The sequence below is a fragment of the Hipposideros armiger genome, unplaced genomic scaffold (assembly GCF_001890085.2).
Source record: "Hipposideros armiger isolate ML-2016 unplaced genomic scaffold, ASM189008v1 scaffold_84, whole genome shotgun sequence".
NCBI classification, from domain to species: Eukaryota; Metazoa; Chordata; class Mammalia; order Chiroptera; family Hipposideridae; genus Hipposideros; species Hipposideros armiger.
Genome location: NW_017731434.1, coordinates 2,263,877 through 2,279,099, shown reverse-complemented (window position 1 = coordinate 2,279,099; position 15,223 = coordinate 2,263,877). Strand labels below are relative to the sequence as shown.

Below are 15,223 nucleotides of genomic sequence, written 5' to 3'. Positions count from 1 at the left end.
TGTTTAAACAATTGGTCTATATGCTAAAGAATAAAAATCAGTCAGACCAGTGCCTTGAGTGACCTGATGATCTCTTTTATAGAACAAAAGCAGAACAAATTGCCTTAAACTCCTATTTTAACTGCATGGTTACTGAACACATGTATTTTCTTCTTTTTAAGCTATTTTGGTGGATCCCCTGAGACAAGTTTTGCAAGTTTGTCTGAATCCTTTGTTTATATAGTTGTTTTCCCATCTTTTGGTCATTAATTCAGCAAATATTAAATATCTATTATATGCCACGCACTATGTATATCAGTGACAAAAACTGACAATAAAACTTATATCCTAGTAAGACATAGACAAAAAAATAACATGATAAAATTGATAAGCCTACTCTACAGCATGCCAGAAGGGAAACAATACTACGGGGAAAAATAGAACAGTAGAACAAGGTAAGGAGAATTGGGAATGCTGGTTATGGGAAGTGGGGATTTCAATATTAAGAAGTATCATGGTAGACTCATTGATTGGATGACAAATGAGCAAAAGCTTGAAGGAGATGATGGGGTGGATCACGTGACATATGGGGACGAAGCGTGACCCAGCAGAAAGCTAAAGTAAAGGCTTGAAGGAGGGAGCATGTCTAAAGTGTGAGAGATACAAGTAGGAAGTCTGTGTGTCTGGAGCAGATTGAGCATGAGGGAAATGTAATAATGAAGGTCAGGAAGGAAACAAAGGGCTAGATCACCCTGGGAGTCATTATAATAAGTCATTGTGAAAACTCATGCTTTTACTCTAAGGGAAATAAGGGACTATCCCAGTGTTCTGTGTAGAAGAGTGACATGATCTGAATTACACAAAAACATTTTCATTAATTTTCCTCTAAGTCTATGTGCAATTTCATCAACCATTTATGTAGTGTGTCAGAAGATACAAATACCATTTTTTTATGTCCATTATGAAGTTATTTAAAAGGACTTTCACTAAGGCAAGTCACTTTCTTTGTTAACAAAGAAAGTGTTTTCTGGGAGACAATTAGAAGATAGAATTGGGTAATAATCAGTTCTCCTTCAGTTGGGTCTTATTTTCTGCCTTCTGTCGTGGTTGCTATATTTGATTCTTAAGGCCCAAGAGTTTAACCTTGGGTTTGGGTGCTCAGATTTGTTTTTTCACTAGACAACTGACAGCTGAAAGAATTGTGAGTGAAGTCTTAGAACCTGATTTGCCACTGAAGTGAAACTAAAATGGAAACCTGTATTTGAGAAATGGCTCTGTCAGCGACATTAAAAACCAAGTGCCCAGTCATAAAATCCCTATAGAAGATAATAGATTTGCCAACCTTGTGGTAAGTTAGAGCAAGAGGTGGTTTCTGAGTAGAACTGTGGAAACTTTTCCATCAAAACCCAATCCTAGAACTTGCCTCATTTGGTGTTACTGTGACCCTTAGTACTGAAGAAAACTGTTTTGAAATTTACAAGTATTTCAATGAGTGGCAAAGAGACTTGTGGAGTTAAAAACAGAAAAAAGAAAAGAAAAGAAAAAACCTATAGGTATTATTTATTTCACTCATTTACTCTTTTATTTACTCATCCATCCATTAAATGTTTATTGAATACCTATTAGAGTCAAACCTCCTATTAGGTTCTGGGGAAACAAATATGTAAGAGCTGGTGTTGCCTCATAGAGCTTATGGCCTACCTGAAGAGAGTAGACATAAATGGCAATAAGGCATGGTAGAGAGTACTGATTCCTATTTTTAAAAAGTCCAAACATTAAGGATTTTCAGGAAAGGAAATATGAGTTCTAATTAGAGATATTACAAAAAGTTTCATGGAAGAGGTAACATGTGATTTGGTCATAAAGGATGCATTTGTGTGGATGGTGACGGGAGGAAGTGCAGTTTAGGCAGAGGGAGCAATCTCTGCGAAGGCATGGAGGCAGGGCTCTAGTAGGAGTCACCCACAGGGCAAGCAAAGGGCCTAAACTACAGCAGCAGTAGTAGGAGTCATGACAGAAGAAGAAAATGACTTATTGCTGAGGTCATTTCAAGGAAATCTGAAATATCTGTAGGCCATTTAGCTGAAAGAAGTAGAGTGTAAACAACACATTTGTTTGGTATATTGTTGGCAAACCACCACTATTTTAGGTCTGAGAACAAAATAGATACAGTCACAGACCCTGTCTGTAAGAAGTGTATTGTCCAATGAGAGAAATGGACAAATAAACACAATACGGTCAGATCAATAAGTCCTTTGTTAAATTCTTAAGGACTTCTGGGCCCTGTGCTTAAATGGCCAGGAAACAGGGCATAGTTACAACATTGGTATTCAACTATAAGCAGATTACCAAAACTACTGGGGAAAAAGCTGTTTTTTTACTTGTATAATTCTCTGGTGCAAGGAACAGTGAAATATTGCCTGTCCCTTCATTTAAAGCAATCTAAAATACAGCAATTCAAAGTGTCATCTGTAGATTTACAGCATTTTCCTGACCTTGGAACTTGTTCAAAATGCAAATTCTCAGGCTCCACCCAAATTACCTGCATCGGGTCACAGCAGACACACTGAAGTCTGAAAACTACCGTAGTATAAAAAGAAAGATATAGTATAGGATGAAAAGTCTCAAAACAACCAACACTTTCTTAGGAGTCAAGGCATGCAAAAATTAAGGAAAAAGGAAAGAGATTACCCTGGCTCATATTTTTTAAGAATAAGAATATAACTACTCTTATATTCTTTAACATAAATTTGAAGAGAGACTTAGATGGTAAATTAAAAAAAAAATCAAAGGAGAGAAGAAACCTAACTTATAGGAGGAGAGAAGTAAATTAGCTACAGAGATTAATCACATGACTTAAATAGGAAAAGAAAAGAACCTCTAAAGCCTGTGTAAACTTTAAAAGCGTGAACATATTCTAATGAGCCTTTTAATTTCAGGCCTATTTGTCTTTGAGTTTCACATCCTTTGTAGTGTTCAAAAGCCTTTACATTGAGAGAATGTTCAACATAAGAATCTAGTGGGACTTGAATCTTTCTATACAGTACAATCTGTTTTGTACCTGGACATTTTGTCAAGTCACATCCTCAGGCCCAGAACATTATTTTCCTAAATAAAATAGTTGCCAGTCCTGATTTCTGCAACCAGTAACCTGCACAGCCTTCCTTTTTAAAATATGGTCACCAAATGTTAGATGTTTCTCTTGTTTTAATCCTAAACTAAGCTGTCTTATCAAATGTATCATAGTTTCACTGTGTGTGTGTGTGTGTGTGTGTGTGTGTGTGTGCGCGCATGTGTCTGTGTGTGTGCATGTGTGGGTTTTTAAACACATGACAGGCTGGTACTGATATCTTGATAAATTACAAATATCCTTGCCATCCTTCCATTACTAAAATAGATTCTTCCCTCTTTTTTACTGAATTTCTAATTTCCAGCACATGTATATTGTAGAGGAGGCCTAATGTGGGTCACTGGATGCCACCTTGAATAATGAGAAAAGGAAGCCCCCTGTTTCCCAATGCTTGTTAGTGTGAAAACACAACTCTGGATGTCTATTACAATTTTTAACTCAGGAGTCCTATGGGTTTGCCTAGGACTGCTGTGTGAACTTGTTGTTTCTGCCAAATAGATCAGCTGAGTGGAAACATTAATTCATTTTAACAGAGGTATGCCAACATCGCTCTTTAAAAAGTGCTGAAATGTATATTTGCAAAGAACAGTCTTAAAAAAGATGCTATTTTTAATACTGTGTCCTGTTTTTCAATCCAAGAAATTGTGTACTTTGCCTATTTTCTCTTGGTCCAGGTTTTCCTGGGGTTACTACCTATTACTCTGAGGTAGAAAGAACTAGACATCTTTGTTTTCAGAGTCCAAGTAGAGTAATAATATTTCTTTGGGTGAACTCCGCAGGTTTCTGTGCCTTGTGGCTGACTCAGGCCAGGCCAGCTGTTTGATTTTGCCCCTCCCCGCTTGCAGCACTGAATTTGTTAAGGCAGCTTGCCAGCCATGTGCCCCAACAAACGGGACACAAGAGAGTTCCCAAATTCTCAGGGGAGAGAACTTGAAACCTCTTGCCACTCTAGAAACTTCCAAAGGTTTGCCAACCTAAGGAATGAGAGCCAATTTAATCCCTAAATTTGATCACACAGCAGTAGCACAAGACACTTCCAAAATGGCCACACTACAATAGCAAAACCTGGGATGCACTTAAACCCCACACCAGATGAGAACACTGTCTCCAGCAGAAGACAGTGAGAGATACCGCTTCACTGACTTCTTTCTCTCCTGAAGAGTGAGTGGGAATGGATGGAGCATGCGGGCAAGGTCAGCCAGGTGGCCATCTTCATATTTATTAGTTCTCCATTTTGACAGTGTTTTCTGAAAGTGACTTTTGTGTATCCTTTTCCCTTAGCGATCCTCAAAAGTAACCCTCTCCCTTCTCATCTTCTACAACTGAGGTAGAAACGTCTTGAAACATTGATCTATTCGCTGCTAGCTTTCATTAATTTCCTCCATCCCTGAAGGCAGAGCCACATTGGTGGCAGATAATTAAGACCTATTTAGGGCAGCTCAGGGCCCTTTATCAGTCTTGAATTAGCTTTGCACTTTTAATGGGGAATACAGCTTTCTCAATTATTACTTAATTAAATAATGTGCATACATTTGCCAACGTATTTCTAAAGTGGGATACAAGCTGCAACTGCCTACCTTCCCACAGGTAAGCAGAATACCTCACACTGGCTCTCTGTTGCTTCTCCAGGAAAGTGAACATTTGTTTTGCATCTGGACATTGCAGGGCACATAATCACACTCTTCAAATGTTCAGTGTTGCTCCATGTAACACTGTCAGCCCTATAGCACCTCTAGGGTATTTCAGTCTTAAAATGTATTAATAAAAATGTGTAAATGTCAGCAGGCAAATATTATTTATGCATACCAATCATTCAAAGGGGAAAAGGAGATCCATTTTGTCCCAGATGATTTTGAATAGAAGACTTTTACTTCCAAAGGTTTCTGGTTTGCTGAAGGTTGTTGTTTCCCAGAAAAAAATATTTGGCAAGTGAAAATATAAAGTTGACCACTGCCCAAAGGACCTAGAATTCCAAAGAAAACTGGACCCCAGAAGATGAAGAAAGAAAGAACACTTTTCTGTTCTCCCAGCCTTTCCAATAAGGTCACCCTTTCTAATTAACAAGCCAAATAATTTAGTCAGTAACTGATGAGAGTAAATTGAATTTCATTTGGTTTGAAAAAGTATTCCAATATGCTTAAGAGTTGGTCTAAACTTGCTCTAAGAAATTTAACAGTATAAACATTTCTTTTACTACTTCTTGTCTTCTCAAAGAGGAATTCCATAAGACAAAAATAAAAACCACTAGAAAAATTAAAATGCCCAACTTAAATAGAGGAGGGGCTTATATTTTTTTAAGAAAGGACATGACAATTTGAAAAAGAAAGCTGAGAGGCACATTTTTCTTTAAGAAACTCAATTTAATCATTTACCTATCATGAATCACTTTAACTACTTAGGACACAATTTTAAAAAATTCTATAAATTATGCATCATAATGGTGACACAACCTCTCCATTAAAAACTTGAAGAAAATGAGCACTTGCTAAAAACTTCCAATAAGTTCAGGCAAATCAAAATAGCTTAACAACAAATGTTAAATTAAATGGACATCTCTATTTCCTCAGTCCCTCAAGGCTGCAATGATGTATATACCATTTAACTTATTTACTTAGGAGGAAAATATTTACAACTTTTGTTAGGATATAACCAACATACACTTTGTGAGCATGAACCCACATGAATGCTTGTCATTAAAATGTCATGTTTGATGCAAAATCATCTTAAAATATTGACAGTAATAATACTGCTGGTTATGCTGTTATTCTGATTGTTGCATGTAGGCTGAGGGATAAAGCAGTTCAGTAATTACATTGGTGTCTCTAGGACCTATGATTGTCAACATGGCAGAAAGAATAAACAGATGTGAGACTGATGGGGGTAAAATAAAAACCTGGTATCCCTGGTTTCAGTTTGAACTCATAATGACTTTATCTTTAAACAATATATACGGCACATGTTCTTTATATACCATCTCTGCCCAATGAAAAGACCAAGAAACGAAGACCAGACCAGCAGCAATGAGTACCTGTAGTACCAAGATTATGTTCTTCTAAATACTAAAAGGACCAAAGTTCTTTGGAAAAATGTATGAATCCAGGTTTGCATCAGATATGTACAAGAAGAGCCTGCAACATCATACAACACCAGGAAGTAAAGAAGCTATCCAAAACATAAAAAGATAATTTTAATGAACTAAAATATTTCAAATATGTATATGTTTAAGTATATAAGCCAGTATGTAAATATTGATAATAATAAACTTACTGGTCACTTTTGGATGATGCTAGGGAACCAATGTCTCAAAATTGATAAAGAGAAAGGATTCGTACTCTCTATCTCATGGTAACCCAGTGGTTAATGAGGACAAGGTTCTCTTTATAAAGTATATCAGCAAACAAATAAAAAAAATGATGAAATATCACCATTTTGTAAACTTAATGAATTATTGGATCTAGACAATGATCATTAATGACCACCAACATATAAAAAGAGAAAACTAGACAGTATTCCTCCTGATGGAAATATCACCTAATGGTCTTGGTAAAAAACAAACAAAAACCAAAACAACAAACCAACTTGAATCCAATAAAGTCTCAATATAGAAATATCAATGTAGAAGAAATATCATGGGGGTACCAATTAGAAAAATCTAGATTGAAGAAAGCTCTACATGGAAAATGACTAGATTTTTTTTTTCTTCAATTATTGAGTGACATAGAGGGAGAGAAGAAACTATAGGTTAAGAGAAACGTAGGTGGTATATCAATTCATTGTAATGTATAGACCACGTGTTAATTCTTATTTGAAAAAAATGTATGGATCTTAATGGTAATACTGATTCAAATTAACTGCTAAAAATGTTAATGAGATTATTGGAGAAACTTGAAAACAGGCTAAATATATAATGTTATTAAGGAAGTATTGCAGACTTTTATGTAGGACAATATTGTGTTTATCTTCAAGAATTTTATCTTTTAGAGATACATGCTAAAATATTTATGAATGAAACAATATAATGTCTGGCTTTTGCTTCAAAATAATCCTTAGAGAGAGAAAATGTGTGTAGGGGTATAGATGAAACAAGGCTGGCCATGAGTTAATAGCTATTTAGCCTGAGCAGTTGGTATACAAAGGTTCATTACACCATTAGTCTCTCCATTTTGTGTTTGACATTTTCCTTCACAGAAAGTTTTAAAATATTCTTGTTTGAAATTTGGCAATGAACATCAGGTCGCTATATGAAATCCTTAAACAATAATATCTGCACAACTAAAGTTAGGATATAGATTTAAATCATAGTGGAGAGAGCAGCTTTTGAGGTCATTTTGGTCAACCTTTGTCACCCAACCAGATTTTACTAAAACCATCTATTCTGATCATTTCTAAAACACTAGCATAGTTGTCTTTTTTGGCCTGGTTGCAATACTCAGTGAAGCAACCAAACAGAGACTCATTGAAGAAAACAGCAAGAATGCATCAAAAAATTATTCTGGCTTTTTTCCCCCCTACATTTATTTTGAATAATACCTACCAATTAATTTTACAAAGTAAACTTGTCCCCACAGCTTTCAAACAGCTTTCCTCATCATAGCCAGTAGGGAAATACATCTCCCAAAGCTATTCTCTCTGAGTTCTTGTTGCACAATCCACACATCTGTGACAGGGCTGTCTCATTGAAAGCTCACAGCAAAGGCCAACATAATATAAACACACAGAAACATATGGCATGCTAAGTTCTTCTCTGATACCCTGAAATGGTTCTAAGGCTTACAGTTAGGACCGGGGGATATCCCAAGGGCTAACTGTGACTAATGAAAAACCAAATATATCTAATTAATTGCATTGCTCTGGGCTAGTGAGAGACCAGAAATTTCCAAAGCCCCTTGACAATGATCATATTTATATAGAATGGGGCTACATGTGAGAACATTTTTTTGAAGCACATACCTACTCCTTTTATCTTTACTGCCTGTCTCTTTGGGCAGCTTATGCTATACTGACTCAAACATAAGCATTGTGATTCTTCTTGGTAACTCTAATAGTAAAAAGAGACAGTATTATGGCTATTTCTCTCTTGCATTTCATTAGAAGCTGTACATTTTTGGTGTTCAGAAGTAGAAAACGCTAAATTCAACCTACATTGTCAATAGGAGATATGATTTTAAAATAATCATCATTAAAATTATGCCCAGAAATATCAGAAACTTTGCCCCTATAAGCACATACCCCAATATAATTAAAAATTTAGACTTGATAATATTGAAGAGTAAAAGATATACATTTTGAGGCATTGGAATGTTAATATTGGAATTATAGTCAATGCTCAGTTTACCCATGGTAACATGAATAAGCAAAATTCACAGATAATTTAAAACTTTAACAATTACTTTTAAAGTTTTATTTTAGCAGTTCTTTATTAGAATTAGATATATGAACTAAGATCTACTGATTTATAATTCCATTTCTCTCCCATATACTGGTTCCCTTTCTAAAGAGGGAGAAAAAATGGCAGGCAATAGAGTTATATTGGAGATGAGGGAGATGAAGAGGAAGTAGAAGTTAGGAGTAGGAGAAGAATGAGGCAAGCAGGCCTCAAGAAAAGGGAGTGGAAGTGGTAGTTCATAGAATGCTGCAGAAAGAAATGGATGCAATGAAAAATGTAAACAGATTTTTGGATAACTGAGTGAATGGTATTTATATCTTATTTTGCTTCATGAATCCACTATTAATGATTTTAAGTAACATACAATTTCAATGTGGTATTCTGCTTAACATGTTAGATACCAAGTTATGGTGTTCATGATCATAGGGTCTATTTGTATGCAAGAAGCTATATAACCTAATTAGAGAATCAATAGCCTGTTGTGTTTTGTGGTCTCAGGTAAATTTTTGCCATAACTTCCAAAGGAGTTTAGGTCCTAACGTTCCTGAACATTTCTGTTTCGACACAGAAATATATAAACTTCCTCTTTTGGATAAAATCCAATTTAATCAATAGCAAATTAAACTAAATAAGAACAAATCGAAAGCTATTCTGGGGAAGCATCCCGTGTTTTTCGGAGCCTCAAGCCAATCAAAATGGAGAGAAAAGAAGGTAGTATACGTGGAATAAATGGGGCCTATCTGCTGGCGCATCAAGGAATCATAATAGTCAAAATGTAACAATCAGTTTTAAAAATAACTGTTCATTTGATAGCTGACAAAAAGACTCAGCAAAGGTTTAGCATAAAGGACAATAAGGTTGCTTCTCAGAGGACTCACCTGTCTTTCCCGGTTTCCTTCTTAAAAACTCCATCACAGTAACTCATGCGCTTCTCTGTGGTGACATAAATTTGGGCATTCGGATAGATGTCAACAGTCTTTTTCAACATGTTGTAAACGATGCCATTGCCATCTTTCCTCATATTGCGGAAAGGGCCCCAAATAACATAAATAGTAGTGTTTGCCTCCTTGAAAAAATAATCAGGGTTTTTTAGCAAAAGAGGAACGCTGGTATGGGACACAACTCGAATCATTGTCATGCGGCCAACATCTTCTTCGTATCCCTTGGTGGGGGCATTGTTCATTCTCCAAATGCAGGAGGACTGATCTATCTCATTCCCAACCTTCTGGCCAGCCATCTGACCTGAGTTTGACACTATGGCACAAAGGTCACAGTCGAGTTGCAAAGGCTGAAAAACAGAAAAAGAAACAAGGGAGGGGAAAGAAACATGTAAATTAGTAAGCTCTATTTATCCAAACAAGCTTCTCTCAGAAGACAGAAAATTCAGATAGGTGTGTATAAGTGGTAAGTGTGGGATATACATATATCCTAATTCTGCAGTGGCTGTCACAGGTTATCAAGCTAGGGACATGCTTTTATTTAAAAAGCGAATACAGATTGTTAAGAAGTAATTTTAATTTCTATCCCCTTGTGTTAGTTTAAAATTAAATGGGAAAGGAGTCATTTGTTTTTCACTTTAAATGATAACTTTTCATTCAAAACGATAATTTCAAATGAAATAAGGAAATCGAAAAGATTTGATCTCTTTAATAAGGATAATGTCGAAAAAAAGAAAAAAAAGGCAAAAGGAATATATCCAAGCATCAATTCTATGTTTTACTTTTATGTATGAGTGGTAATATAGCAACTGATTAAAATATGAAAAATTCAGCAAATGATAAAGTTCTGAAAAGGATTTTCAGAACCCAGAGCTGCTTAAGATAAGTCTCAGGCTAGCAGAAATATTACAAAAACTCTTAAAACTTCCTTCGCGTCCCCTCTTGTTAGCTGGCCTTGCATGTCCACAGAGGTCTCTAGAGCTACTCTAACTACCACCGCCCTTTTTTTAACCAATGAGATAACACAAACTGAAAGAAGTTAAGCGTCAGCTTTTAGGACTTGCAGACGATAGGTTCAAGTTGTAGTGATAGATGCAAATCTAGGTCCTCTTACTCTAAATGCACTGCTCTTTCCATTGTTCCCTGATTCTTTGCTCCAAAGCTAAATAAATCCCCTTTGCCCATTCCCTCCCACGTGAAGAAAAGTCACCCTGTCTTTTAAAACAGAGATAAAAAAGTAGTGTGCTTTGTTGATACACATCTTTCTCATCTCTCTTCAATGGATTCTCTATTTTGCATCTGACATTTGATCCTGGATTTTTATTGTGTGTATTGGTCAGTGGCCGTTCTCATACTGGATATTAGTGTTGCATTTCCACTTACTGTTTAATTTTGTCTGTCCACTAAATAGGAAATGCTGTAAGATTAGAGTCAATGTCTGTCTTCTTCATTTTAACACCACTCCCCAGAAGTCCCTAGAATATTTTAGGAACTCTATATATAGTGGTTAAGTTAGAAAATGAAAGCAATTGAATCAAAATAATTTCTTAGGAGCTTAAACACTGAACTTAATATTAAGGAAGAAATGGATTTTTCCAATTCATCTAGAATTAATTTAGATAAAAAGAGAAAAGCAATCCAGAAGAAACACATCAACATGACTACACGTTCAATCTAGGTGGGTAAATTGATAGGCAAAGTGCCTCAGAAAAGTCACCGGGATAATTATCACACAATTGTAATAGATAATCTTTCCTATCAATGGTCAGGATCCAACGTAGTTACTGAGCAACTACTATGTGCCAGGCACTGCTCTAGGGGTTGGGGATTCAGCTATGAAAATTTAAAACAAATAACCTGCTCTCATAGAGCTTATATTCAACTTGACAGAGAATGGCAATAAACAAATCCACATAGTATACAATATGTTATATGAAGATAAGTGCTAAGTAGAGAAAATTAAAGCAAGGAAGCGGGTTAGGGTGTGTGTGTGTGTTTGTGTGTGTGTGTGTGTGTGTGTGTTGGAGTGATCAGGAAACACTTGGGTGATGGAAGGCGGCAGATGATATCTGAGGAAAAACCTGAATGAGGAGGGCTGGCCATGGAGATATTTAGGGGAAACATATTCCTACAAAGCAAAAGCAAAAGCCACTGCCAACATCCCAAGGGAAGAGAGGAACAATAGGGCGAGCAGTGTGGTCTGGCAGTGCATTGAGGCAAGCAAGCAGGTACCAGGGCCAGAGAGATGACAGGGGAGACACCACATAGGGTCTTTTAGGAGCTATTGGAGGTCTCTGGGCAGAGGAGTGATGGATCTGAGTTCCATTTTAAGCAGTTTTGGCTGCTCTGTGGAAAACTGACACAAAGAAGACAAGGATAGAAACTGAGAGAGCAGGCTACTGCCACGGTTCCAGCAAGAGAGGATGGTGGCTTGGACCAGGTCGAGCAGCAGAGGAGATGGCAAGACGCTGGTCACATGCTGGCTACATTCTGAAGGAAGGGCCCATTGGGTTGGCCAGTAGATGGACTGTGGGATGGGAGAGAAAGAAGAGTTAAGGTCACTTCCAATTTTAGTCTAAGCAACTGGAAGACTGGAGCTGCCTTTAACTGAGAAAGAGAAGGCTTCAAAAGGAGCGGGATCGGGCAAAGCAGACAGGAGCTAATTCCCAGGCCTTTAGGTGGGCGCTGCCTTGAACAGAGACTCCTGCAGCAAATGTCATAACAAAACTACTCAAACTGCTTTTAAAAACTCTTTTTCCCGCTTGTTAAAATAATATGGGTTTGCTACGGAAAACTTGAAAAACAAAGAATAGATAAAATAATAAAGACACTTTATATAAACTCCACTCAAAAATTACTACAATATTTTACTGCATTTTCTCCCTCTAGATATAGTATTATACATAGGTTGAGAAATACCACTTATATAATTTGGCAAATGTGATTTTTTTTCATTTAATTTCACATTGTTAAGCTTTCCCATGTCAGTAAATAGTCTTTAGAGATGTTTTTAATATCTGCACAACATCCCATTATACAGGTATATCATAATGTACCTATTTGCCTACTGATGAGCATCAGTTATTATTTGACTTTTTTTCTATTATAAAAAAACTGCTTTGATGAACATACTTGTGCTTCCTATTGTATTTTGGATGCTAACAGTTAAACATGAATTGAACTTTACTTCGATTTAGTTTTCATTATGCACCAATAAAATCAGTGAGACACAGGCATCTATTTATTTGAGATGTCAAAATTAAAATTTTTGAAAAAACTTGACTTGTAGGGCCCATAAAGGTCCATTTTTGAGGTGTCTTAAAACTGCTATCCATGACACTGTCCATCACTCCTGTTACAGTAAGATTTCTGAACTAAGATGGACAGCAGGTGGTTCAGGCACCCGGTTAGAATAGGTCCATTCAAAGTGGGTGAGTGTATTGGGGCACTTGCAAATGAGGTCTGAAGGTTGATGCCATAGTGAAGACTTCACCAATGGCCAAATGGAGGCACAAGGAAATGCCTCTTGCGATTGGGCATTCATCTAAGAGCTTTCCTCAAGCATCTAGGCGCCTACAATCTTTGGGGGTGATGAGGAAGAACACAATATTCTTTCTGCGAGGCAATTTGCAGCAGGGCCTGACATCCATTACACTTAGCTGAGTCTTCCAAACTCACTTAGAGTCATGCAAATCAATGCCTGATTTAAATTGTGTGTGTCATATGGCACACTCCAACTTATCACCGAGATGCATATGGTGTGGGGAAGTTACATTCAATTTTCTGTTCCCAGAAGTTGCTTCACTGTATAATAAAAGCATTTTGGGGAGGTATGGGCTCCACCGATTTTTAAAAATCAAAAAGAAAAAAAGAAACATATAAAGAAAAAGCTTTAGATGCGTCCTAATCTACACAATGCCGCAATTTGCATTGTATTTCCCGTCATTAGAGTGAATTAGCTGGTTCTGCTGTAACAAGGCTTAATTTAACTAATAAGAATCAGCACACTGGTTTCACTTGACAATTGCAACCCCTGAAAGTGATCAATTAAAACATCACAATCTGTTTCACGACAACATATCAGGATGCCGCAGCTGTGCAGATTATGAGGTCAGCAGCTGACTAACAACTTGAGGGCAAACACTGAGAACAACAGCCTCTTGTTTAAGTAACAAATATGTAATTGGGCAGAGTACTATGAATGCAATGGCTTTGGGGGTAGATGATGATTTTTAAATTGTACCTTTCATTTATATTATGGACTTGGTCATGTTGTCACCATGGCCAGAGTCTTAGGACACTTGCACACGTCCCTACTGTTTGTTCACAGTCCTGCCTAGCTGTCTGACTTCCTGAATGATGTACAAGGAGATGTGACTGTATATGGCGACTGCTCTATGTACCACTTCAAAGCAGGAACCATCTGTATAGTATGATAGGAGTTCAGAGCTGGATGTGTGAAACATTCTTTATCATAATTGAAGTTTCAAGTAACACAAAGTGCTTGCTAAGGCCCAAGGGATTCATTTATGTATTTGAAGGCACCTGCAAACTACAGTAAACTATGATAAAAAGAAAGAAATAAATACCCAGTCACAAATGGATGGCTTGACCGGAGAGCTATTCTTATCTGGTTATCTCAGCTCCTTTCATTAGTTTTATCACTGCATCTTAGTGATCTCAACTTTCTTTGTTAAAATGTACTGCCGTTTCTTGAACTCATTTATAGTGTTTGATTTAGGGCCCTTGCTAGAAAATTTATTCCATATGTCTCCACTTGCACTAGCTCAGTTTTATCTCAGTGAGCAGTTTCTTTCTGGATTGAGGCACTGGATATTCTCAGACCTTTGGAAAAATTTATCAGGTTCCACTTTATCAAGCCGTCTCTTTATTCTGAATTCTTTTTAGTTGATTTGTCCCTATTTTTTTTTTATTACTAACAAACTTGACCTCTTCATCTTTTCCTCTTGTATTGAAAGCCAAATGCTTTGGCTGGGCTTGGACTGTGTCTATAAACTGAGACCATTACAAATATATAGCCACCCTGTCACGGCAACTGTGTCCCTGTTAAAAAGAAAGCCCACAAATGTCAAACACTTCCTTTTATTTAAAGTCTAAACTATGGATTTTTTTTTATGGTAACATCACTATATTTTATTTGGGTATTTTCCCCCTTTGCAAAAGTATAGTAACTCTACACCTGCATATCTGGTTATAAACACTTAGCTTGGGGAAAGTTAAGAACTTGGTGACATCTGCTAAACAACCCAGTGATTTTTAATCAATAATACCTATTCTGTGCAAGGCACTGTTCAGGGTAAGATAATTTTAGAATTCTAATCAGTGTGAACTTCAACCTCAGCATATGATCAACTAGAGTCAATGTACACACCATTTTAAAGGCTGAAGGGAGTGACTCAGAAAAACAAGTCCTGCCTCTGCTAAAATGAATCTTGACATTTGCCTCCTCACAAGAAAAAAGGACTTGGTTCCTTTCTTTCTGTGCCACAGGGTGACCATTAGAGAGGGGAGAAGGGAAGCAGCAGTGTGAGAAAGATGTGAAAAAATAGTGTATTATATTTATTGACATAAACATGATTGAACACCTATTATGGGCCAGTCATCCTACCAGAACTTTATTACATTATGCCACAATAAATTCTTTGAAAATTTGTTTTTATTTCCCATTATAGAGTTGAGGAAATAAAGAAAAACATGATGTCCAATGAATAGTAGATATTGTTCAGGTTAAAAAGAGAAGCATGTTATCTCTCTCTCTCTCTCTCTCTC

The 15,223-nt window shown here is 36.7% G+C and overlaps 1 protein-coding gene across 3 annotated transcripts in view; it reads right to left on the bottom strand.

Annotated features, from left to right (window-relative positions):
* Positions 1–15,223, bottom strand: part of ST6GALNAC3 (ST6 N-acetylgalactosaminide alpha-2,6-sialyltransferase 3) — a 581,593-nt gene that overhangs the window by 220,322 nt on the left and 346,048 nt on the right. For all 3 annotated transcript variants that reach the window (XR_002124188.1, XM_019643984.1, XM_019643985.1), the window contains exon 3: positions 9,374–9,783. Coding sequence is in view for 2 of the 3 variants with exons in the window: in XM_019643984.1 (XP_019499529.1) it covers positions 9,374–9,783 (410 nt within the window). In the remaining variant the exon portion in view is untranslated. The remainder of the gene's footprint in view (positions 1–9,373; positions 9,784–15,223) is intronic.